The sequence below is a fragment of the Staurois parvus genome, unplaced genomic scaffold (genome assembly GCF_062004578.1).
Source record: "Staurois parvus isolate SC_StPar_1 unplaced genomic scaffold, SC_StPar_1.0 ptg000607l, whole genome shotgun sequence".
Classification (NCBI taxonomy): Eukaryota; Metazoa; Chordata; class Amphibia; order Anura; family Ranidae; genus Staurois; species Staurois parvus.
The window spans coordinates 3,974,223-4,000,638 of NW_028318403.1; the positions used below are offsets into that span (position 1 = coordinate 3,974,223).

Consider the following 26,416-nt stretch of genomic DNA (forward strand, 5'->3'; position numbering starts at 1 on the left):
GGACTGATGAAAAGGCAGGTTGCCTAGAAACGCGTCACCGCCCCCTTGGAGGATTCCCAGCAACGTCCTGGGACCCGCCATCCATTTGTGAGGTGCAGCACAGATGACATCCTCCTCCTTATATATTGATGCCTAATATCTACCCACGTCTTGTGAGTTTTTAGAATCTTGTGTGCAATAAACTTTTATATTCATACTGCACTTAGTCTGGCGCACTTCTCTTTCTTCTCCATTTACCACAGAGTCCGGTTTACTCTAGAAAGTGCAAGCCTCACGACGGTGTCTACATTGCAGCGTTGTATATATATGTATACACATATATATACCATCTATCTCAATCCAGTACTGTTTGCATCACAAGGCCTTTTTTCCCCTCCTTTCCCTACCCCCCTCCCCTATCCCCTTCCCTTTCCTCACCACTAAAGCTGCATCATCTACTTGTTGCCCCTTTATTACTAGCATATATGATTATATATCTTAATTTCTGTTTACTGGATTATTTTGTTTAAGATTTACTGAGTGAACGTTATATCCACTACAAATTCTCTTGCGCCAATTGCATTTTTATTTTTGTCAAAGATAGACAGATAACCACCCAATGTTCCAGGTGAGACATCACATCTTTCTTGATCGACAAGTAAAGTGACATTTTTCTAACTAAAAAAAGAATTCACTATAGTATGAAAATGAACGAATTAATTAGAATGACTAATGGACAATGGTCATGCTTTTTGTGGAAACAAACTTAAAAAGATTTTTGTGTCAACATTAAAATTTAAAGTTGTAGAACTGGTTGTTGCAGTACAAGGTGTAAAGTAGAACATTTTGTTCTTTACTACAGAAAACACAGTTCTTCCTAAAGTGGGGAATAAGTACCGCAAATGTTACATACCATTGCTGTACATTTCTTGTAAGCAAAATACCGTAACATCAACCATCATGGATAGACTCTCGAGAGGACATTAAAAAAATCAAAAGATTGGTTGTATCTACTTCTGTAGGCAGGGTCCACAGACTGTCATTACCTAGACCAGGGCTTAAAATTTTAAGTCCTGAGCTACTAGCCAGGCCTTAAGAGTTGCTCGCCACCAACAAACACACACAAACAGAGACACCTGTACACACACAGACATGTACATACACATACACACACAGAAACATGTACACACACGAACAGAGACACATGTACATACACACACATGCAGACACATGTATACACACACAGGCACGTACAGACACGCTTGCACACAGATTTATGTACATACACAGAAATACACACGCACAGACACATGTACATACACACAGACACATGTGCATACATACACAGACACATGTACATACAATCACACACATGTACATGTACACAGACACATGTACACACACACACATGTACATACACGCAGACACATGTACATACACACAGACACATGTACATGCATACACAGACACACACAAACACACACACATGTACACGTATACACACACACACAGATACATGTACATACACAGAAATACACACACACAGACACATGTACATACATACACATATACATACATACACAGACACATGTTCACACAGACACATGTACGTACATACAAACACACACACACACATGTACATGCACACAGACACATGTACACACACACAGACACATGTACACACATAAATAAATGACAAGCTATATAGTGAGCGCTCAGAATGTGTAGCAGCTATTGCACTAAAGGTGACCATAATACCTCCATAATAACATCAAAATTCAAAGAAGTGCAGCGCTTAAGATAAGTTCCATCAATAAATATATAAAAGTTCAACGAATAGCAATAGACCCTTATAAGGCAGGTATCTCAGTACTTCAAATGCTGGTATAAACAGCCGACCAAAATAGCAGAAATACGCACTCACCGGAAGCGCATATTAACAGCGCATGTAGTAATAAATGATAGGTGGTGGGCTGCCTCTCTGATCATCAAGCCTTGGAGAGTAGTGAGATTCTGCCTGGTCCAGAGGTCCCCCTTAGGATGAACAGGTATTCTGCTTTGGAAAGGGCTCCCTTCTCTGGATACTGGATATCACAGGGATTTCCTGCAGATGTAATAGCTCGCATAGGAGCTCAAAGAACAGGTGCCCAATAGTGTAGTATTTCAGGAAAAATTTATTGAAGCATAAAGCAAACAAAGGGCAGTATGCATCATATAAGGGGTCAGTATTGCAATTTTTTGTAACTGATATATGATGCATACTGCCCTATGTTTGCTTTATGCTTCAATACATTTTTCCTGAAATTTCCAGAGTGCCAGTTTTGGCAATTGTCCCCATCAGAGGGCCCCCTTACATTAACTGTCCCCATCAGCATAAGAGTGACAGGCCGTCTTTGAAGGGAGGAGGGGATGGGGGGCAGTGTGTGCAAGGAAGGGACAGGAGAGGAGCAATGTATACAGTGAGGGAACAGTGTATACAGAGAGGCTCCCTCACTGGCTTTATGGGGTTGATTTACTAAAGCTGGAGCGTGCAAAATCAGGCTTACTTCTGCATAGAAACCAATCAGCGTCTAACCTCAGCTTGTTCAATTAAGTTTTGGCAATAAAACCTGGAAGCTGATTGGTTCCTATGCAGAAGTGAGTCTGATTTTGCACTCTCCAGCTTTAGTAAATAAACCCCTATATGTCAGTGCTAGTTTTTATTCAATTGCCGGATTTTTTTTTTCACTGTAGCTCAGAGAAACACTTTGTTTCTTTTACCTCGGGAAAGAAACTAAAAAGAAACTTTGTTTCCTTTAACTCGGGGAAAGTAACAGGTTATTTTCTGAGCTATAGTGAAGAAAAAAATTAATTACATTTAAAAACCGGCACTGATATATAGTGATGGCCAGTCACTGTATACACCGCTCCTCTCCTGCCTTTCTCCGACGCACACCCCCCCTCTCACATCTGTAGTACACACAGTCCCCTGTATCGGACAAATTTTTCCTATCAGCACAATGCCGACAGGGCTATTTTCAGCCGATATTTTTCCCAACCACAGCACCACCTGCCTGGAATTAGCATGTTCTCCCTGTGCCTGCATGGCTTTCCTCCCACATTCCAAAGACATGCTGGTAGGTTAGTTGGATCCTGTCTAAATTGGCCCTAGTATGTGTATGTATGAATGTGAGTTAGGGACCTTAGATTGTACGCCCCTTGAGGGTTAGGGACTGATGTGATTGTACAATATATATGTAAAGAGCTGTGTAAATTGATGGCGCTATATAAGTCCCTGTAATAAATAAATTAAGGTATGTTTACCCATGTTTTTGTCACGTTTAGCATTATTCTGTCAAAGCACTCCTCTCCTGAATGTAATTCTTCTGTGGTCAGGAGAGGGGAATTTCATTGCCTCTAAATCAGTGGTTCTCAACCTTCATAATGCCGTGACCCTTTAATACAGTTCCTCATGTTGTGGTGACCCCCAACCATAAAATTATTTACCCAGTAATTATAATTCATGAGTGTCGTTTTACCTCCAATACTGCTGCTTTCAACACAGCAGCTGCTTTCTACACAGTAGCTGCTCTTTACACATTGGAAATATGTGTTTTCCGATGGTCTTAGGTGACCCCTGTGAAAGGGTCGTTCGACCCCCAAAGGGGTCGCGACCCACAGGTTGGAACCACTGCTCTAAATGCTCCTGCTCCTGCGCATGGACACAGACTTATATTGAGTTGAGTTGGGGGGCGCTTAGGCAATGCCAAAAGCTCCAATAACGTCAGTTTAGGAGCAGCAGTGCACATGAGGCCTTACAGCTAAAGTAAAATGACTCTTGGTGGCAACCTCTAATAGTCTATTTAGCTACATGTATAATGATTTTGGAAGGCATATATTATTATTATTATTATTGTACAGGATTTATATAGCGCCAACAGTTTGCTCAGCACTTTACAATATAATGGGAGACAATACAGCAACAATACAGTTCAATACAAGAGGGATAGGAGGGCCCTGTTCCTCAGAGCTTACAATCTAGGAGATATTATGTCATTTATGCAAAAAAAAGTATTCCAGTGGCGCATAAAATCAATTATCAGTGTTCAAAATATTCATAAAAATGCATATATAAATATAAATAATGTGAACAATAAATATATAATAAATGATAGTGTCCACTTTAACAATATTTATGGTGTAAAATAAATAATAAATAAATATTTTATGTTATTCCAAACAAAAAGTCCAAATAACTCAAACGTTTGTCCTGGGATTCCATTGTCGCAAGTTTAAGGAGAACATAATATTACAAGTGATCTGATCTAGTCCTTGGGAATTCATTCATCAAAGCTCAGTGTGCCAACCATGAGAGTGGGAGGCAACACTTTTTGGTGAGTACACACCTGAGAGGGGGCACTACACAGTTATATTTAATTTAATTTCTCACGTGGTGATTGTTTGATGGACTGAGTTATTTGGACTTTTTGTTTGGAATAACATAAAATGTTTATTTATTATTTATTTTACACCATTAATATTGTTTAAGTGGACAATATAATTTATTATATATTATTTATTATTCACATATTTATATTTATATATGCATTTTTATAAATATTTTGTACACTGATAATTGATTTTATGCGCCACTGGAATACTTTTGAAGTTTTTTTTGCATATGTTTAATATATTTTAAAGTGGCAGTGCGATGTTTATAAAAGATAAGGATCCAGGAAGGATATAATTTTTATTTTTGTTTGTTTACATATTTAGCGCAGTTTGGTGGTCTCATACCTTACTTATATATTATGTGATTGCTGGTAAATTCTGTCTTGTTTTGTATTATTACTGTTGGTTATTTTACAGCCAATATGTAAATAGACGCAATCAGTGGTGATGGCAATCTTTTTTTTTTTTTCTAAGAAACGTCTCGTAGTCTATGCCATCTACACAATCTAGTGCCATTTTGAACACTATAAATCTGTTCCACATCCTCACAACAATATCTCCTGTATTTCTTTGCTAGATGTTTGGCTTTGCTGAGTGTTCCTGGGATGCCAGTCCCTCTTTTTTCTCCCTCTCTATGCCCCCACAATAGTCTCAGGAGCTGAGAGGGCATTTTGTACACAGTATTCTGAAAGCCAGCGGTCAGCAGATCTGACTCAGCAGGTCCATTCAGCGCTTATCACCAGAGTGACTGGGTCAGGTGACCTGCACCCAGGGGCCTCGCTGAGCTTGTGATTTTGGTTGGGGAGTTTTTGTGAGGGTGGTGATCTCTTGCAGGCACTCACATCTTTCTCTTTATCCCGCTGCTGGAGGGGCCCGGAGGCAGCTGCCCGAACAGAAACTGGATTAACTGTCAGGAAAAAGCACAACATCAGGTTATTAGATTCAGAACTCATTGCCCTTTCACCCTTTGTGTGGTCCAAGCATTTAAAAAAAACTGCATATTTCATCAAGAAACCCTTTACTTTACAAATGTCTCACTGTACCAACAACCTCACAGCTCTTTTCATACCATAAAAAATATTTTTCAACCTTAAATCAGAATTACGGACACAAAAACATTCAATTAAAGGAAAAGTTCACATTTTGATTAAAAATAATAAATGCAAGTTTTTTTTGCAGGTTTTTTGTGCATTTATTATTTTTGGTTGCAGTGGCCTATAAAACATTGCAGATTGCTGGTGCCATGTAGGTCTCCTGCAGACCTGTCAGTATATCTCCTTGCACGTACGGGATATATGAGCAAGCAGATATACTGACAGGAAGAATCAATGAACTATCACGGTGCTCCACAGCGCCATGGTAGTGCATTGAGATCCACAAATTGACAGCCACTAAGGCAGTTGGGAATTGTAGTTCATTCATTCACAGAATGTGGGCTGGACCCCGCACGGCTGCGCTGGTTTTTTTTTTTTAATTCTTTATTTAGTTGCAGCTGTTGACATCAGTACAATCATAACAGTATCCAAAGAGATATACAGCATACAGGAACATACTAAACCAAATATCAGCTGTAAGTCAGCATAGATCAAAAACAAATAGGACTTAGACCATGATCTAAACGACCATTGTACTCTCGAGCGTAATTACTCGAGGCAAACCGAAGCCCATAAAAAATGTTCAAAATATTAAAGGACAATTAACTCTAGATCAGAAAGGTACCTGTGCCTCCAGCTGCACCGCATATTTTCCAATTTTAGACAGGAGATAGGCCCCAAAAGGGACGCGGCTGCGCTGTTTTTTTTTCTTTAATTCTTTATTTAGTTGCAGCTGTTGACATCAGTACAATCATAACAGCATCCAAAGAGATAGTAGTAGTATACAGGAACATACTACAACAAATATCAGCTGTAAGTCACCATAGATCAAAAACAAATAGGACTTGGACCATGGTCTAAACGACCATTGTACTCTCGAGCGTAATCACTCAAGGCAAAACAAAGCCCATAAACAAAAATGTTCAAAATATTAAAGGACAATTAACTCTAGATCAGAAAGGTACCTGTGCCTCCAGCTGCACCGCACATTTTCCTATTTTAGACAGGAGATAGGCCCCAAAAGGGGGCATGGCTGCACTGTCTTTAAAAAGTGACAGCTAGTACGGGGAACCTCCCCTCAGACTGCTGCCACAGGGAGAGAGGGCAGCCAATGGAACATTGGGAACATGTTACATGTTTCACCCTAAAAACTGGTGGAACATGTAACTTGTTCGCAAAGGTGAATGTATCCTTTAAAAATATTCCTCAATACCAAATAACTTTTCAAATCCAGTTAGTACCTTGTGAAGTATTGATGACATCATCACTGTTCTGTGCAGACAGCGGAGCTTTGGGAGTGGCCCAACAGGCCCCACCTACAGCAGGCTGTCTGCAGAAAACTATAGGTGGGGGTGGAGCTAAGACCAGTCACCCTGCACAAGCAGGGAGAGCAGCAGTGACTGGTCTTAATAACAGGAAGCCCCGGCAAAGAGACAAAGTGCTGGAATTCTTTTATGCTGGATTACTGCACTGTTCTGTATGAAATACACAATGAGGGGGATTTACTAAAACTGGAGCACTCAGAATCTGGTGCAGTTGTGCATGGTAGCCAATCAGCTTCTAATTTCAGCTTCTTCAACTAGGCATCGGCAATAAATCCTGAAAGCTGATTGGTTTCTATGCAGAGGTGCTCCGGATTTTGCATGCTCTAGTTTTCATAAGTAACCTCCAAAGTACATCAGGATTTAAGGAAGAATGCACATGTCATTTTTTATTGTGACATTATCTTACCTCATGGAGTTCAGCTTTAAAGTGGTAGTAAAGGCTCAAGATTTTAATGAATGTAAAAAAAATGTGTGCAGCAACCCCCCCCCCAATCCTTCTTAATACTTACCTGAGCCCCATCTTGATCCAGCGCTGTGCACGAGAGCCTCGGCTGTCCTGGGTCTCTCCCTCCTCATTGGCTAAGACAGCAGCAGGATCCAATGGCTCCTGCTACTGTCAATAACAGTCAGTGAGCCAATGAGGAGAGAGTTGGGGGAAGCCTCCTCTGTGTGTGAATGGACACACAGAGCAGCGGCTTGGGAGTACCGCGATAGCAAGTTGCTTGTCGTGGGGGCTCTTGGTTGGAGGGAGGAGTCAGGAGATCCAAGGGGGGACCCAAGAAGAGGAGGATTGGGGATGCTCTGTGCAAAACCACTGCACAGAGCAGGTAAGTATAACATGTTTGTTATTTGAAAAAAAAATCTGCCTTTTGCAATCACTTTAAGTGTCAGTGGCTAAGTGGTTAGCACTTCTGTCTAGCAGCACTAGGATCGTTGGTTCAAATTCCAACTATGACACTCCCTGCCAGGAGTTTGCATGCTGTGCCTGTGTGAGATTCATCCTATACTTCACTATAACTAAAGCCAATTTTTTTTGTGTGTGTGTGTCCTGTCCTGTAGGGCAGGGGTCTCCAAAGTTTCTAAACAAAGGGCTGGTTTACTGTCCTTCAGACTTTAGGAGGGCCGGAGTGGCAAGTGGGAGTAGAAAACATCCCAGCATCAGTAGGAGTTAAAAAAAATTACATAGTGCTTGTAGTTAGTGGAAGGGGAAATAGTGTCCAGTCATTGGTATTAGTTGGAGGAACAGTGTCCCATCAATGGTGTCAGTGGGATGAATAGTGTACCCATCATTGGTGACAGTGGGAGGAATAGTGCCCCATCATTAATATCAGTGGGACGAATAGTGCCCCATCATTGGTGTCAGTGGGATAAATAGTCCCAGATCATTGGTGTTAGTGGGAGGAATAGTGCCCCATCATTGGTGTCAGGGGGAAGAATAGTACCCCATCATTGGTGTCAGTGGAGGAATAGTGCCCCATCATTAGTGTCAGGGGGAGGAATAGTGCCCCATCATTGGTGTCTGTGGGTGGAATAGTGCCCCATGATTGGTGACAGTGGGATGAATAGTCCCCCATCATTGGTGTTAGTGGGAGGAATAGCGCCCCATCATTGTTGACAGTGGGAGGAATAGTGCCCCATCAATAGTGTCAGTGGGATGAATAGTACCCCATGATTGGTGTCAGTGGGAGGAATAATGCCCCATCACTGGTGTCAATGGGATGAAGAGTGCCCCATCATTGGTATCAGAGTAAGGAATTGTGCCCCAACCTTGGTATTAGTTGGAGGAATACTTCCCCTTCCTTGGTATTGGAGGAATAGTACCTAATTTATATCAGTGGGAGGAATTGTGCCCCATTGTTAGTGCAAGTGGAAGAAAAAATGCCCCATAGTTGGTGCCAGTGAAAGAAATGGTGCCTCCTTGTTGGTATCAGTGGGAGGAATAGTACCCCAAGGGCCGGATAGAGACAAGCGAAGGGCCGCATTTGGAGACCACTGCTGTAGGCTCAACAGAAAGTGGACAGATGTTTTTCCAATGCGAGAGAAATCCCCTCTTAGTTGTAATGGGAACAGGTATTCCCACTGAAAGATTTCCTCTCTGCCTGTTCTGGTGAAAAATCTAAATGTTAAATTTACGATTGCTTTAATTTCTGGTAATATTTAGAGAAGATGAATCTTTCTAATGGAGACACAATACAAATCTGACAATGGTTCTATTCCCTCACCACTCTATCCAAATATAGTAAAAGGTTTTTCTTTTAGTTATATTTTAACCCCATCCTACTGCCCCAGCACCCCCTTTAAGGGCTCGTTCACATCATAGTGCAGAGATGTCAGTTTTTCTGCACTTGTTCTGCAAGGGCACAACAAAATCAATTGTTCTCTATGTGCCCTGTTCACACCACAACACTAGTACCACTTGCAGATTTTTTTCTGCGCAGGAATCTGCATCATGCATAGAACTCATTAAAGTGCACATGAAAACTGATGTAAACTGATGTCTCTGCAAGTGAAATCTGCGCGTCAGTTTCCATCAGTTTTTCTGCACGTATGGTGTGAGCGAGGCCTAAAAGTTATTAATGCCCAGGGAGGAGGGAAGGATCATTTGACCACTGTGATTGGCTGTCACAGGGGTCACATGATCGGAAGCCGGTCCTGGGGGCTACTGATGTCTTCTCAGGACAGAGAGCCATTTTCATCAGCTCAGTCCCTGAAAATGTATCCACCTCTCCCACCACTTCTTATCTGCTGCCACTCTCTGTCGCATTGACTTCTTGTCAGCCTGGGAATAAATTTCAAGGTACCATGCCTTACCTTCAAATCACTACACAACACAACTAAAACATTTAAACATGATGTACTGTACATTTTCCCCTCCTGTGTCATGCCATTTATTAATAAAAATTCTTATCACACCCACGCTTAGATCCGTAAAATGTTAATAGCAGCTTAGATAATCTATTAACAACATATTTATACAACAAAGATGAAAATGAAAAACAGCTTTCAAAATATATATACATTGTGTATATATATATATATATATTGGTAGAAAAAAATAAAGGCAATTAAACTCCTGGGATATTGATCTGGTCAGTTAAGTAACAGAGGGGGTTGTTAATCAGTTTCAGCTGCTTTGGTGTTAATGAAATTAGCAACAGGTGTACTAGATGGGCAACAATGAGATGACCCCCAAAACAGGAATGGCTTTACAAGTAGGTTCCACTGACATTTTCTTCCCTACTCATCCTTTCTAACTGTTTTTCACTAGTTTTGCATTTGGCTAGGGTCAGGGTCACTACTGGTAGCATGAGGCGATACCTGGACCCTACAGAGGTTGCACAGGCAGTCCAACTCCTCCAGGATGGCACATCAATATGTACCATTGCCAGAAGGTTTGCTGTATCTCCCAGCACAGTCTCAAGAGCATGGAGGAGATTCCAGGATATATATATATATACACATATACATATATATACATATACACACACACACACAGTATGTATACTGTATAAAAGGATATTCTGAGGGGCATTCAAGTCAAACCAGGTATTTTATTTAACAGATATAAAAAGGGATACTAGCATGGCGGTGCTACACACAGTAGTAAGTGGCAAGTGTGTCCTATTACTGATAGCCAGAACACATGTCAGTGCGCACAGGCCAGTCCAAAGACTGTTAATCAAGATGGCAGACAACAATGTTAGTGTATGGAACAGTGTGTGGTGATGAAGCTTCTTTTGAACGAAGGCGTAAAACCCGTGGATATCTACAGAAGACTTCAAGAATAGTACAGTGATGAGACAGCCGCAGTAAGACGACTGAATGGTGTAAATGTTTCAAAGATGGCCAAACGTCTGTCAGTGGTCGTGGTGGTTCCCAGCCCAAAACAGTCATTCCTGTGAACTTCGAGTGCATGGAACACCTGATCCTGGATAATCGAAGCATACTTTTTTGTGAAATTGCACAAGAGACAAATCTTTCTGTGGGAACGGTGAGCACAATCATTCACGAACATTTGCATTTTTGTAAAGTTAGCAAAAGCTGAGTACCAAGACAGCTTTCTTCTTCTGACAGCACAGAAGTGTTGAAGACTGCACTGCGCTGAAGGAGCGTTTTGACAGGAAAGCCAGGATTTTCTGGATCGCATCATTACATATGATGAAACCTGAGCACATCATTTCACCCCGGCATCAAAATGAGCATCAAAGCAGTGGAAGCATGTGGACTCACCACCACCAAAAAAAGTCAAACTATTGCGTCTACAGGTAAAGTGATGGAAAGTGTTTTCCGGGACAAACGTGTTTCTCGGAGGTCAGCATTCAGCACTGATGACGAAGTGAAGCAGGTTGTCCTAGGATGGTTCAGACATACTGACAATCTTTCTATGCCGAAGCTATCCAGGCATTAGGTAAAAGCTGGGATAACTGTAAAAATGTAGTAGGGAATTCTGTCGAAAAATAAATGCAGTTTCCACTCTTTAAATTTTGTTCTTCTATTATATAAACTCAAAAGTCCCAGTTTGACTTGAATATCTCGTAATATCCTTTATTAAATAAATGTAGATCAAAATGAAGTTTAGCCCTCAAAATATATACAAACATTGCATATCTGAATAATCACAATAACAGTTCTCCAAAAGGTGCAATAAAGAATCCAGAACTTGTGTGCACCCTGATGCGCTTGAAAGGCAAACTTCAGTGTAATTATTGCAACCTTTCACCACTGGTGAATGTGCAAAGCCTTCTACTGGAATATACCGACCCTCTATAAAATGAGTGGTCAATAGCACTTATTTATCAAAGCTTTCCAGGAGTCATATACAAACAGATTCCACAGTTTTCATCAGACCTAGTTCAGCTAGGCCACTTCGACATATGCCAAGTTCTCCCTCCACATAAACGGTCCAGAGGCATCCAACTCCCATATATGTTGGTGGTCCCTGGGCCCCCTCCCTGTCACAGTGTCCACCTCGATTGCCATGTCGCTGATTGGATACCAGAATACAGCAGTGGAGAAGGTCTGAGGCCTGCTACAGGAGACATGGCAACCGAGGCGGACACCGTGACATAATTAAACAAAGTTTGCCGTCCTAACCATCTGACATTTAGTAATGGTCAAAGAGATACTGTTTGGCTGAACATATTTTGGGAACGTAACTCCCACATGAAGTTTTAAATGGTCTAATCTGCTGTTATCGCCTTCACATGCCATAAGCAAATCTATCCAACTGTGCCTTTTCTTTTTTTTTGCAATACATTTTTATTGGTTTTTCACAAGAAAACATACATGTTATACTGCCACATGCGGGTTTGCAATAAAAGCAGTTATCATGTATAACAGGGGAAACAAAAAAATCATAATGAAACACAAACATACATGAATACAAAGGGACAAAGTTGGAGTACCTATTATTAAGTCACCAAGAAATTAGTACAGATGGTCACATAAGGAAGGGACTGAGGTGGAACCCCTTGGAAATCAATAGCTTGAGGAGGCTAGGGGCACCTGTTTGACCAGGAGGTTCAGGGCTCCCAGTCATAGGTTGAGATCCCGCCCGTCCAAATTGCGAACCAACTGTGCTTTTTCAATCACCAGCAATCTCTAAGTTCCAGCATGGCCTGCCATGTTAGGCCATGTTCCTGTATTGTTCTTCTTTATTTACTTTTTAGTGGATCTAAAAACATGGAAGTCAACTTTGCTAACTTGTTCTTAAAGCAGATCTTCACCCACCCCCACCTACATACTGGGTGGGTTGCTGTACATATTTCTGAAACTCACCCATCCGGAGGATGCAGCATTGTCCAGTTAAGATCAATCTTTGTTCTGCCACCTCTCAGGCCCACACCGCCATGCTGATTGGGACATCATCAAGAGGCCCACTAGCTCTTTCTGGGTCAGACGGTACACCTCCTGATGATGCTGCTGTAGGCATGCCCCTCCTTTCTGAATAAAGTGCTATTCCTCCTGGGATATGTTACATGCCTATCCCAGGAGGCAAAGAGAGGACAGTGCACATCATTTGCCTTGGCAAATGACATGCCAAGGAGGTGGAGCTGCACTTTTTTTTTACGAAAAAAAAGTAAACAAGAAAACGACCAAAAAAAGAAGGCAGCCCTATTATGGCAGCAGAGGGCAGGAGGGGTACATAGGAGGGAAGTATTTTCTGAGAGTGAATCTCTACTTTAATGTCTCATTCAGAAGGGCAATGATGGTGGAAAGCCAGCTGCATTCAAACACCCCCTCTAGACACGTCCTCACTCTGTGCTGTGGCCACATACAAACTCAAGGATTAGCTGTGGCCAGAAATGCTATCCTTGGATGCAAACTGTCTGTGTCCAGTGGTTGACAGAGCAGATGAGCGATTTTGATATGTACAGGGTACAAATATGGCAACGCTTCTGCTGCCCATGGCTGTTCACACACACTTTGTGCATGTGGCAAGTTTTTCTACCAGCAAAAATCACCCTTGTAAATTAAGTTTAAAGGGCGCATACTCAGGAAAAAATTTTTTCCCCTTACTTTCACACATAGAAGAAAAATATATTTGAAATATATTTTAAAAATATTGGCATATATTTGAAATGCTACATGGCCATATTCAATATAGTTCAAAATATCTTTCAATAAATATATATATATATATATATATATATATATATATATATATATACTCTGCATGTTGAAATGCGTTTATACCTCCCTCCTAGATTGTAAGCTCCAAGGAGCAGAGCCCTCAAATCCCTCTTGTATTGAACTATATTGTTACTGTATTGTCTCCCACTATAATGTAAAGCGCTGAGCAAACCGTTGGTGTTTTATAAATCCTGTATAATAATATAATAATAATATTACAAAATATATGCAAAATATTTTAAAAAATGCATTTCAAATATACGGTATGTCTTTAAAAATACAAATCTACATTTTTGGAATGGGTTTACAATTATATGTAAAAATATATGTTAAATGACTTTTTTATATGTTAAAAAAATCTGAAGAATATATTTAAAAAATATATATTTTTAAAAATGTATATTTTTTAAATATATTCTTCAGGTTTTTTTAACACATAAAAAAATAATTTTAACATATATTTTTACATATATTTGTAAACGCATTCCACAAATGTAGATTGTATTTTTAAAGATGTACAGTATATTTGAAATGTAATAAAAAATATTTTTCATATATTTTGTAATAAAAACACATTTCAACATGCAGTATATATATATATATATATATATATATATATATATATATATATATATATAAAGATATTTTGAAATATATTGAATATGGCCAAAATTGTAGCATTTCAAATGTATGGCAATATATTTGGGAAGAATATTTTTAATATATATTTCAAATATATTTTTCTTCCATATGGGTTACTACTCAAAAAGCAGGTGCATTTTATTAGTCAAGTCACCCCACATGCACATGGTTGTTCCAAGTCAGTAAATCATCAAGTATTGAATCTAGGATCATGATGACAGCCCATATATCTTCCAAAATAAGCCAGCAATGATACCTCACATATTTAAAGATTGATGATTATGGGTTATGCGCTTTTTTAAAATATTTTTATTTTATTATAGTTTAGCTGTTACATCAAGAAGAGCAAATGGTTCCATATTCAAATTCTAACGAGAAGATGACCAATGAACTAACCTTGTTGATTATTTTTTGCTGCTGGGAGTGGTTCTGTCTGAGAGAGACAACTTCGCGCCATAGTACTTCATTCTGCCTGACAAGAAAATGAGATCGACAGTTAATGACTACAAAAAGACAAGTTTCATTCTGGGACTCAACAATCTGAAAGTTTATCGCTCCCCATAAAAAATGTAACATGCAAATGTTGACAAAAGCATTGTGCATGCATACTTTGTGCACTTTCTAAAGACTCTAAGGAGATCAATGTAAATTCGATCTAAATCCTAACTAGATTACATTTAGTTGCTAAAGCACTCTTTATCAGAAACATTTGCCATGTTTATTTTTTCCTAAACTACTGTAACTTTTTCCAACATTTCTAAGTGCCTCCTGACCTCCAGCCTCTGCCAGCCACTTTCTCGCGTGCAAATCACTCAACCAAAATCAAGAATGGGAACACTTGTTCCCGCTACTCAGAAGTGTGAATGCAGCTTTAGGTTTAGACCTCCTTTAAAGCCCAACTGGAATTAGAAAAAATCTACTCTTGCAGTGGGTCTCCCCCCACTGCAAGGGTTACATACTCGTTATGTCTAGGGATTAGAGCAGTGGTCTCCAAACTGAAAGTGCCTTTTGCTTGCCTCTATCTGGCCCTTGGAGTACTATTACTATTACTCCCACTGATACCAATAAGGAGGCACCATTTCTTCCACTGGTGCCAACTACGGGACATTTTTCCTTCCACTTGCACCAATCATAGAGCAAAATTCCTCCCACTGTATAAACAATTAGGTACTATTCCTCCAACTAATACAAAGGATGGGGCACTATTCCTCCAACTAATACAAAGGATGGGGCACTATTCCTTCCTCTGATACCAACGGTGGGGCACTATTCCTTCCTCTGATACCAATGATGGGGCACTATTTATCCCACTGACACTAATGATGGAGCACAATTCCTCCCCCTGACACCAATGATGTGGCACTATTCCTCCCACTGACACCAATGATGAGGCACTATTCCTCCCACTGACACCAATGATGGGGCACTATTCCTCCCACTGACACCAATGATGAGGCACTATTCCTCCCACTGACACCAATGATGGGGCACTATTCCTCCCACTGACACCAATGATGAGGCACTATTCCTCCCACTGACACCAATGATGGGGCACTATTCCTCCCACTGACACCAATGATGGGGCACTATTTCATCCACTGACACCAATGATGGGGCACTATTCCTCCCACTGATACCAATGATGGAGCACTATTCCTCCCACTAACACCAATTATGGGGCACTATTCCTCTCCCTGATACCAATGACAGGGCACCATTTCTCCCCCTGACACCAATGATGGAGCACTATTCCTCCCACTGGCAAAATTGTAGTATTTCAAATATATGGCAATATATTTGGGAAGAATATTTTTAAAATATATTTCAAATATATTTTTCTTCCATATGGGATATGCCCCCCTCTTTTGACCCAAAGTCACTGCTTCTGTAAGAGTGTGAGGTGCGAGGTGCCTGAGTGTTGGAGTCCCTTCTTTCTTTCCACCATACCCCACCCTTACCTACCCTCTCTTCCCATCCTTGTCCTCTCCCAACTGCTTAACCCCACTTCCCTCCTCCCATTTGCTCACCATCCTCTCTCTCTCCCCCCAACCTTTTTTTATTCCCTTACTCTGGGTGAGCGGATGAAGAAGTGGTCCTGTATGTCATTGGAGGTGTGGTGCCATGTACCCCTTTTTTATGATCTTGGTTCTCAAACACAGATTTCATGCTTGATTATTTGCACAATCTTGAGGCACCCATTACAAAATGAAATTTAAAAAATTAAATCAATAGTTTTACATAATGCAGCAACATCTGTACATGTAGGACAACCAACATTAGAGGTGATTTATTCTTCCAAAGCAAATACACCTTTGTGCACTGGTATTGACTAGTATTCCATTGTTCCCTTGTCTCTATTCTCTCTCAGTTTGTCTCTCACTCAGCTAATGTGACCCCAGTACTGATGAAGAGGGGCAAGCAAGGATGCTGTGCAGGTGCCCGCTGTCCTTCTAATCAACTGATGACATCATTGGTTGTTATGTCGCCAGAAGCTAGGAAGTTGTAATGGTGCACAATGAAAACCTATGGCTTTGTGTAACTAAAAGATAACCTTGATCCACCTGCTGACTTCTATACAGTATTTTTGGCAATTTTTAGGCATTTTGCCAAGGCACTCTTAAAGAAACCTGAAGGCACCCCAGGGTGACTGGCAACCTGGTTGAAAAAGGCTGTGTCCAGGGACCCAAGAAGAGGAAGATCCGGGATGCTCTGTGCAAAACCACTGCACAGAGCAAGTAAGTATGACATGTTTGTTTTATTTTTTTTTAGAAATTTAAGCCTTTAGAATCACTTGAAGTAACCTTGCTGACTCACTCCCAGGCTGACAAGTGTAATGTCCTCATCTTACACTAGAGGGCGTTACATATGTCTTTATCTCCTTATGTGAGATTCAAAAATCTGCTGCTTAAACATTTTATATACATTACCCTCTCTTATGCTGCTTCCAATCCTTGGTAGTATCTCTGCAACATGTTGGGTGTCAGAAAACCTTTTCATAACCTAGATAAGGTACTGAAAAATTGGAATTCTATGTAAATTTCTGGTGTAAAGTGGTTGTAAACCTCAGACATGAAATATGAATAAAGCATATCCCTCGTATAGTGTGTACTTGTCTCAATCCAGAGCACTGAGTGTGATTTCTGTTTGCTGCTTCGTTCTGCTGCTATCAGCATGAGTCTTTTCTGACAAGTTTTCTGACACCAAGAGGAAAATGGTGACAGGGGAGGGACCTCCAGCAGATTGACAGCCTCAGCTCTGTTCCTGGGGGGGGGGGTCTCTTCCCTCCAATCAGCTCTCAGAGCTCTCCTCATTGAGCTCTGCAGTGTGTAACTTCAGCTCACCTCCTGTTTTTTGAACTCTCAGAGAAGTTTTATATTTCTGCACTTTGAATGGATGTAGAGAAGAGAGGACTGCAGACAGACAGGTACAACATACATAGGAGGATTTGTTTACTCTCTGTGTATCACCTGAGGCCAGTCATTTCACTGGACATATATAAGGCTTTACAACCACTTTAAATCATCTAAAGCTTGACCTGACAGTTGAAGACATTGCGTGAGTTGTTTTAGTAAAGGTAAGCCACCTGACATTTAAACTGATTATTTTCAAGAGTTTATTGAGAGATGGCAATGTACCTGACAGTAAGCCTCATTTACAATAATGGTGCTCTCGGAAGATTGACCTGCTTTAGGAATGCTCATGTGACAGGTGATGAGAAGGCATTGTGTTGCCTACTCACTGCCTGCTTTACCCCTTGATCTGATCACTAGCAGCTGCAAGGCAATTTTGGGATGCCCCCATTCCCACTCAGTTGAACATGGCGGCAGGGTTAACTTTTTTGGACACAACATGTGTTGAAATCAAAAGCTGGCTTGCGCTCCAGGGATAGGATGGGATGGAAAGGGGTGGGATGGGAAGGGGTGGGGTGGGATGTATCAGATGGGGAACACTCCTTCTACCTTTGACCATAGCTCTGTGGGTAAATGCGACCTTCTAGTAAGCAAGAGGTTGTTGCGTTCAGATCCTAGGTTAGCCTTGCTAAATTTGAAGATGGACTTAGTTGGGATCAAACTGGTGGTGGTGCAGAACAAGCGTGTGACTTTTGAAGCAGTGTTCCCCATCCGATACATCCCATCCCTAGAGCGCAAGCCAGCTTCTGATTTCGGGGTGGTGGAAGCCATCTTAACAAGAAGCACTGTATGTACCAGGTGCCGGTTCCTAGGCACATATACATGTGAGTGCGGTGTAATTGTTAGGTCTATATGATTTAATCAAGTCAGCTGCTTTGCCAATGAACCTTTTTCCTGATGCTGTCTTCTGAGTGGCGGTGTACTGCATGGAAAGAAATCGCATTCCTGGTACATGTGAATGGTCAAGTTGGTGACAAGACACACAGTGGGTCCAACCAAAAAAACCTCAGTGAGACCTATCTAGAAATAGAAGGTCCATCCATTGTGGTGAGGGCAAATCCATGCGGGTCACCTGGAGCACGTGGAAGTGGTCGCCTGTTTTTTTTCTGTTACTAATGGCACCAGCACCTGTTCACCTATCTTTTGGCTTTCAAGGAATTATTATTTGAATGGGACTTACTGATACATTAGACATTATTTATATTTTCTTGTGTTTTCCATTTATATAATTTTTGTTTCAATTTTTGCTTTTTCGGACGTGGCAAATTGTTAAGTAATTTTGGTTCACATTTTTGGTAGCGCAGTCTATATATACATTTATAGGGTTCACTAATGTGGAAGTCAGACACATTTTGAAGAATACAGCAGCCATAACCACACTCATCTGTGTTTCTTTATTTTTGCTTCCTTTTGGTTTTGCCTGTGGTGCAAAGTTTTCATTGTTAATAATATTCAGGGGTGTGTAGAGGCAGGAACAAAAAACACCTGACCCCCTAAGGCCCATTTCACACGAACGTTCCGTTTTTTTCATCAGTTCAGTCACATTTTTTCCAAGAAAAAACAGATCAGTTTTTTATCAGTTTACATCAGTTTTTAATCAGCTCGCATCAGTTTTTTGTCCGTTTTCATCAGTTTACATCCATTTTTCATCCATTTTCCGTCCATTTACATCCTTTTTTGTCCGCTTACACCCATTTTTTGTCCGTGTACATCCGTTTTTCATCCGTTTACATCCATTTTTCGTCCATTCCGGGTTTTTTGTAACAGAAAAAAAGTAGGGTTTTCTTCTGTTCAAAAAAACTGATGTGAACAGATGCGGACATTAACCACTTGCCCTCCAGAGGATTTACCCCCCTTCCTGACCAGGCCATTTTTTGCGTTACGGCGTTGCGTTACTTTAACTGACAATGGCACGGTTATGCAACACTGCACCCAAATGAAACGTTTGTCCTTTTTTTTCCCACGAATTGATCTTTATTTTGGTGGTATTTGTTCACCTGTGCGTTTTTTATTTTTTGCATTTTCAAAAAAAAGACCGACAATTTTGAGAAAAAAAAAATATTTTTGACTTTTTGCTATTAAACATGCCCAGTAAAAAAATTTTAAAAATCTAATTTCATCATAAATATACACCAAAATGTATTCTGCTATATGTCTTTGCTAAACAAAATCCCAATACGTGTAAATTAATTGGTTTACGTGAAAGTTATAGTGTTTAAAAAACGTCAGTATATAAACTGGAATTTAAAAAAAAAACATTGTTTACTAGTTGCAATCAGCGACTTATAGCAGGACTGTGGCAGACATTCTAACACTGGGGGGAACTGACTTGGTGTCACTGACATCACTGACGTGGGTAGGGCGCACGCACGAATCGCGCACACCCCCTACCCAGAAATGCGAAATAATGTATATATACAGTTTGTGTTCAAAATAATAGCAGTGTGTTGAAAAAAGTGAATAAAGCTCAAAATCCTTCTAATAGCTTTTATTTCCATACACACAAATGCATTGGGAACACTACACATTCTATTCCAAATCAAAACATGAAGAAAAATGTATCAAATTTGTGTTGTTCCTCTAAAAAAATTGAAGAAAAGTGAATATTAGACTGTTCAAAAAAATAGCAGTGTTTGTATTCTTCTTTACAAACTCAAACATTCACTATATAAACTGAAAAATGTTTGAAGATTTTGCTTTCCTTTGAATCACTTAATGAATATTTCGTTGTATAAGCACTGTTTCTGAGAACTGCTGTACATCTGTGTTGCATGGAGTCAACCAACTTCTGGCACCTGTGAACAGGTATTCCAGCCCAGGATGATTGGACGACATTCCACAGTTCTTCTCTATTTCTTGGTTTTGCCTCAGAAACTGCATTTTTGATGTCACCCCACAAGTTTTCTATTGGATTAAGATCCGGGGATTGGGCTGGCCACTCCATAACCTCAATCTTGTTGGTCTGGAACCAAGATGTTGCACGTTTACTGGTGTGTTTGGGGTTGTTGTCTTGTTGGAACACCCATTTCAAGGGCATTTCCTCTTCAGCATAAGGCAGCATGACCTCTTCAAGTATTCTGATGTATTCAAACTGATCCATGATCCCTGGTATGCGATAAATAGGCCCAACACCGTAGTATGAGAAACATCCCCATATCATGATGCTTGCGCAACCATGCTTCACTGTCTTCACAGTGTACTGTGGCTTGAATTCAGTGTTTGGGGGTCGTCTGACAACCTGTCTCCGGCCATTAGACCCAAAAAGAACAATCTTACTTTCATCAGTCCACAAAATGTTGCGCCATTTCTCTTCAGGCCAGTCAATGTGCTCTTTGGCAAATTGGAACCTCTTCAGCACATGTCTTTTTTTCAACAGTGGGACTTTGCGGGGGCTTCTTGCAGATAGCTTGGCTTCACATAGGCGTCTTCTAATTGTAACAGTACTCACAGGTAACTTTACACCTTCTTTGATCTTCCTGGAGATGATTGTTGGCTGAGTCCTTGCCATTTTGGCTATTCTTCTATCCATTCGAATGGTAGTTTTTTGCTTTCTTCCATGTCTTTCAGGTTTTGGTTGCCATTTTAAAGCATTTGCGATCATTTTAGCTGAGCAGCCTATCATTTTCTGCACTTCTTTATATGTTTCCCCCTTTCCAATCAACTTTTTAATCAAGGTATGCTGTTCTTCTGAGCAATGTCTGGAATGACCCATTTTCCTCAGAATTTCAGAGAGAAATGCACTGTAACCAGCATGGACAACATTTGCTGCCTTCCTTCCTTAAATAAGGGCAATAATTGCCACCTGTTTTTCAAAGAATGAATGACCTCACTAATAGAACTCCACACTGCTATTATTTTGAACATGCCCCTTTCAAATAGTGATTCAATTACACAGAATCAGCAGCATGCATGTCATGACTGTTGGGTCTGTTGGATTTCTATTACTCTACTACACCTGCTAGTAAATTATTTGCCATGTAGAAATATCATTGATTAGGTTAGTGATGTCTGACTGCTATTATTTTGAACACAACTGTATATACCACTAAATAATAATATGAGAAAAAGTAAAATCCGATTGGTTGCTATAACTTTTTACTCTGTATACAGCATCATTAAAACTGCCACTATATCCTCAATGGATATTAACTGCTTGTGGACCGCACATTGTACATACACTGTGACAGTGCAGGCCCTCTGCGCTGGATCATGTACATGTATGTGATCCAGCATCTCTGGGTAGAGGGCACGTGCGCACACCGCCCTCATTCACTGCAGTACAAGCCGACCAGCGGGTCTCGGTCAATTATTTATGGCCAGGACCCGCTGATTGACTGAGTGAATGACAGATAAGAGCCCTGTATTGGTGAACAACACAAGGCTTTCCACAGACAGCAGCGGTGTGCTTTTTTTTTTTTTCTACAAAGCAGGGAGTAAAGAACAGCACATTGTTTAGTAAAAACAACAAATACTACACACAGTAAACATTTGTAGGCACACAGTTGATCACCCCTAAATGTTAACCCCTTCCCAGCCAGTGTCATTAGTACAGGTGTATATTATTAGCACCATTCACTGTATTAGAGTCAGAGTCAGTTCCCATAAAGTGTACAATAGTGTCCGTACTATCACAGTCCCACTATAAATCACTGATCACCACCATTACTAGTATAAAAATAAATAAATATTCCAGTATATATATATATATATATATATATATATATATATATATTATATACCATCGTTTGTAGATGCTTTAACTGTCACGCAAACCAATCAATATACACTTTTTTTTTATTTTTACCAAAAACATGTAGCAGAATACTTTTTGGTCTAAATTTATTAAGAAATTTGATTTTTAAAATTTTTTATTGGATATAATATAAGAAATAGAGAAAAAAAGTGCCACAAACTAAATAAAACAAAAGTTGCACTCCTAACCAAAAAAAGGTAAAAATGTGAATAAATCAAAGAGTGCGCTAAATATAAGTAAATACAAAAATTATTAGTTTAAAATAATGATGTCCGTGATAGAAAACATTTTATATAAAAGTCCATCCACCATCACAAAGTAATTAAACAGTTTTGAAATCTTGTATAACTCAAACACCGTGCAAAAAAAATCCACCACCGAATGAAATGGGTACACTCACCAGAGCTCCAGGCTGACCAGATTATAAATCAGCAAAGATAGCGTTTGCTCTGGGAGTGATGATCAGCAGAAGTAATCCAAACTGGGAGCAATATACTGCAAGCAGCCAGTCAGCACAATATGGAATAGCCTTAACAGCAGGTAGTCATCACGTCTCCATACCATAGATCATGTTCGGGGAATCAAAATAGGAAATCATGGTGCAGTACGTTTAAAACCAAAATGTTTTATTAAAACGTCAGAAATGCACTCACAAACAGGGTGTCTATCCGACACCAGCAATGACAGCCTCAAGAAAGCAGGGACGAGCCTCGCTCACCGCGATATCACAGCCGACAGTCTACGAGGAGCGTACCGACGTCACATCCAAAAGAAGCCCCACCCTACTAGTTTCATCATCTGACGTCCTCACGGGACGGAAACCAGTGGTGTCGGCTAGACACCCTGTTTGTGAGTGCATTTCTGACGTTTTAATAAAACATTTTGGTTTTAAACGTTTGATTTATACAAGATTTCAGAACTGTTTAATTACTTTGTGATGGTGGAAGGACTTTTATATAAAAAATTTTTATCACGGACATCATTATTTTAAACTAATAATTTTTGTATTTACTTATATTTAGCGCACTCTTTGATTTATTTACATTTTTATTGGATGTGTTTTGTAGCGGAATGTAAAAAATATAGTTTTTTTTTTTACAAATTTCGGTCTCTTTTAGTTTGTGTAATAAAAAAATGAAAATCCCAATGGTGATCAAATACCACCAAAAGAAAGCTCAATTTGTGTGAAAATAATGACGTAAATTTCAAGGTGAAACTAATATTTGAGATAGACTCATTACATGCAAAGCAAGATAGTTCAAGCCGTGATTTGTCATAATTGTGATGATTATGGCTTACAGCTCATGAAAACCCCAAATCCACAATCTCAGAAAAATAGTATATTACATCAATACATCAATAAAACAAGGATTGTACATAGAACAAAAGTTCCTCTGAAAAGTATAAGGATGCATATGTACTCAGTACTTGGTTTGGGCCCCTTTTGCAGCAATTACTGCCTCAATGCGGCGTGGCATGGAAGCTATCAGCCTGTGGCACTGCTGAGGTGTTATGGAAGACCAGGATGCTTCAATAGCGGCCTTCCGCTCTTCTGCATTGTTCGGTCTCATGTCTCTCATCTTTCTCTTGGCAATACCCCATAGATTCTCTATGGGGTTCAGGTCAGGCGAGTTTGCTGGCCAATCAAGCACAGTAATCCCACGGTCATTGAACCAGGTTTTGGTGCTTTTGGCAGTGTGGGCAGGTGCCAAGTCCTGCTGGAAAATGAAGTCAGCATCCCCATAAAGCTCGTCTGTGGAAGGAAGCATGAAGTGCTCCAAAATCTCCTGGTAGACGGCTGCGTTGACCCTGGACATAATGAAGCACAGTGGACCAACACCGGCAGATGACATGGCTCCCCAAATCAACACAGACTGTGGAAACTTCACACTGGACTTCAAGCATCTTGCAGTGTGTGCCTCTCCATTCTTCCTCCATACTCTGGGTCCTTGGTTTCCAAATGAGATGCAAAAGTTGCTCTCATCAGAAAAGAGGACTTTGGACCACTGAGCAACAGATCAGGTCTGTTTTTCTTTAGCCCAGGTAAGACGCTTCTGATGTTGTTTGTTGTTCAGTCCACTCCTTGTGAAAGTCCTCAACACTTTTAAATGGCCTTTTCCTGACAATCCTCTCCAGGCTGCGGTCATCCCTGCTGCTTGTGCACCTTTTTCTTCCACACTTTTCCCTTCCACATAACTTTCTATTAATGTGCTTTGATACAGCACTTTGGGAACATCCAACTTCTTTTGCAATTACCTTATGAGGCTTTCCCTCCTTATGGAGGGTGTCAATGATGGTGTCAGGTCAGCAGTCTTTCCCATGATTGTGATTCCTACTGAACCAGACTATTATTATTATTATTATTATACAGTATTTATAAAGCGCCAATAGTTCGCTCAGCGCTGTACATTACAGAGGGGGACAGAACATGTGACAGAACAATAACAATACAATGCAAAACATGAGGGGATTGAGGGCCCTGCTCTTTCGAGCTTACAATCTAGGAGAACCATTTAAAGGCTCAGGAACCTTTTGCAGGTGTTATGGCTTAATTAGCTGATTAGAGTGGGACACTTTGAGCCGAGAATATTGCACTTTTTCACAATATTCTAATTTTCTGAGATTGTGGATTTGGGGTTTTCATGAGCTATAAGCCATAATCATCACAATTATGACAAATCACGTCTTGAACTATCTTGCTTTGCATGTAATGAGTATATCTCATATATTAGTTTCACCTTTTAAGTTCCATTAATGAAATATATGAACTTTTGCACGATATTCTAATTTTTCAAGTTTCACCTGTATGTAACCAGTATTCAGCCTATAAATCTCTATGAACTAGTAACATGATTAACGCATATAAAACTTTGTAGCTTAACCCTCAGAGATGTCACTACTACCTAGTAACTAATTAGGCTGCATTTTGAGGAATATTGACCCAATCTCCCCTGAACAGCATTAGTTTTTCACTGCTGTAGTTCTGTAAAAGGTTCATTGTTTAGCGCAGTGGTCTCCAAACTGCAGCCCTGGGGCCAGATATGGCCCTTTGCTTGCCTTTATCCGGCCCTTGAGGCAATATTCCTGCCATTGATATCAACAAGCAAGCACTATTCCTCCAACTGACACCAACAATGGGGCACTATTCCTCCCACTGACACCAACAATGGGGCACTATTCCTCCAACTGACACCAACAATGGGGCACTATTCCTCCCACTGACACCAATGATGAGGCACTATTCCTCCAACTGACACCAACAATGGGGCACTATTCCTCCCACTGACACCAACAATAGGGCACTCTTCCTCCCACTGACACCAACAATAGGGCACTCTTCCTCCCACTGACACCAACAATGGGGCACTATTCCTCCCACTGACACCAACTATTTTTCCTCCTAATACTAAAGATCAGGCTTTGTTTACTAGGTACAGTCTAGCCCCCCTAAAGTCTGAAGGATAGTAAACTAGTCCTTTCTTTAGAAAGTTTGGAGACCCCTGATTTAGAGACTATTTTGTTATGCAAAAGATGTACTGTACATGCAAAGTTTTAGCGACAATACAAAATGGTGGCTAACATTTAGAGGGCTATTTAAAAAACATTTGCTGCAAGACTACCTCAAGCCATCGCACAACTGTCACAAATAATTGCCATAGTGTGTGTAATATGTTTATTTCCTATGATTGGCAACTCCATCTAGTGGCCATAATGCAGTACTGCACTGATTGAGGTGCTTCAGGAAAATAGCACTTTCTGACCACTATATGGAGCTAACAGTCATAGGTAATAAACATATTACACATATAATGGCAATTATAAGTGACGGCCGTGTGAATGCTTAAAGCATTCGCCCATCAATATTTTTATGTGCTTGGGTACTGAAGTATTGGGTAGTCATTTTACATACCCAGTCATATACAAAGGAAATTAAAGTAACTATTTATCCAGCATCAGGTTTTGGGCACAGTAGAACAAAGCTGTGACATGTGTGCTGTAGAACTAGCTGAATGGATTGCAGTGGAGTGCACCGTCTTCCACCATTTTCTGTTATTTTTACTTAAAGTTGAACTTGAGTCAGAAAATTAAGTCCTGCTAAATTACTCCATGCTGGCCCTTTTTGTAGGTATAGTTATGTAAAACATTAAA

At 40.3% G+C, this 26,416-nt stretch overlaps 1 protein-coding gene across 1 annotated transcript in view; it reads right to left on the reverse strand.

Annotated features, from left to right (window-relative positions):
• HSF4 (heat shock transcription factor 4) overlaps window positions 1-26,416 on the reverse strand; it is a 105,503-nt gene that overhangs the window by 21,423 nt on the left and 57,664 nt on the right. Inside the window, exons 5-6 of the mRNA XM_089692844.1 lie at window positions 14,501-14,576; window positions 5,253-5,317 (exon numbers count right to left, since the gene is read on the reverse strand). Of these exons, the coding sequence (XP_089548970.1) occupies window positions 5,253-5,317; window positions 14,501-14,576 (141 nt within the window). The remainder of the gene's footprint in view (window positions 1-5,252; window positions 5,318-14,500; window positions 14,577-26,416) is intronic.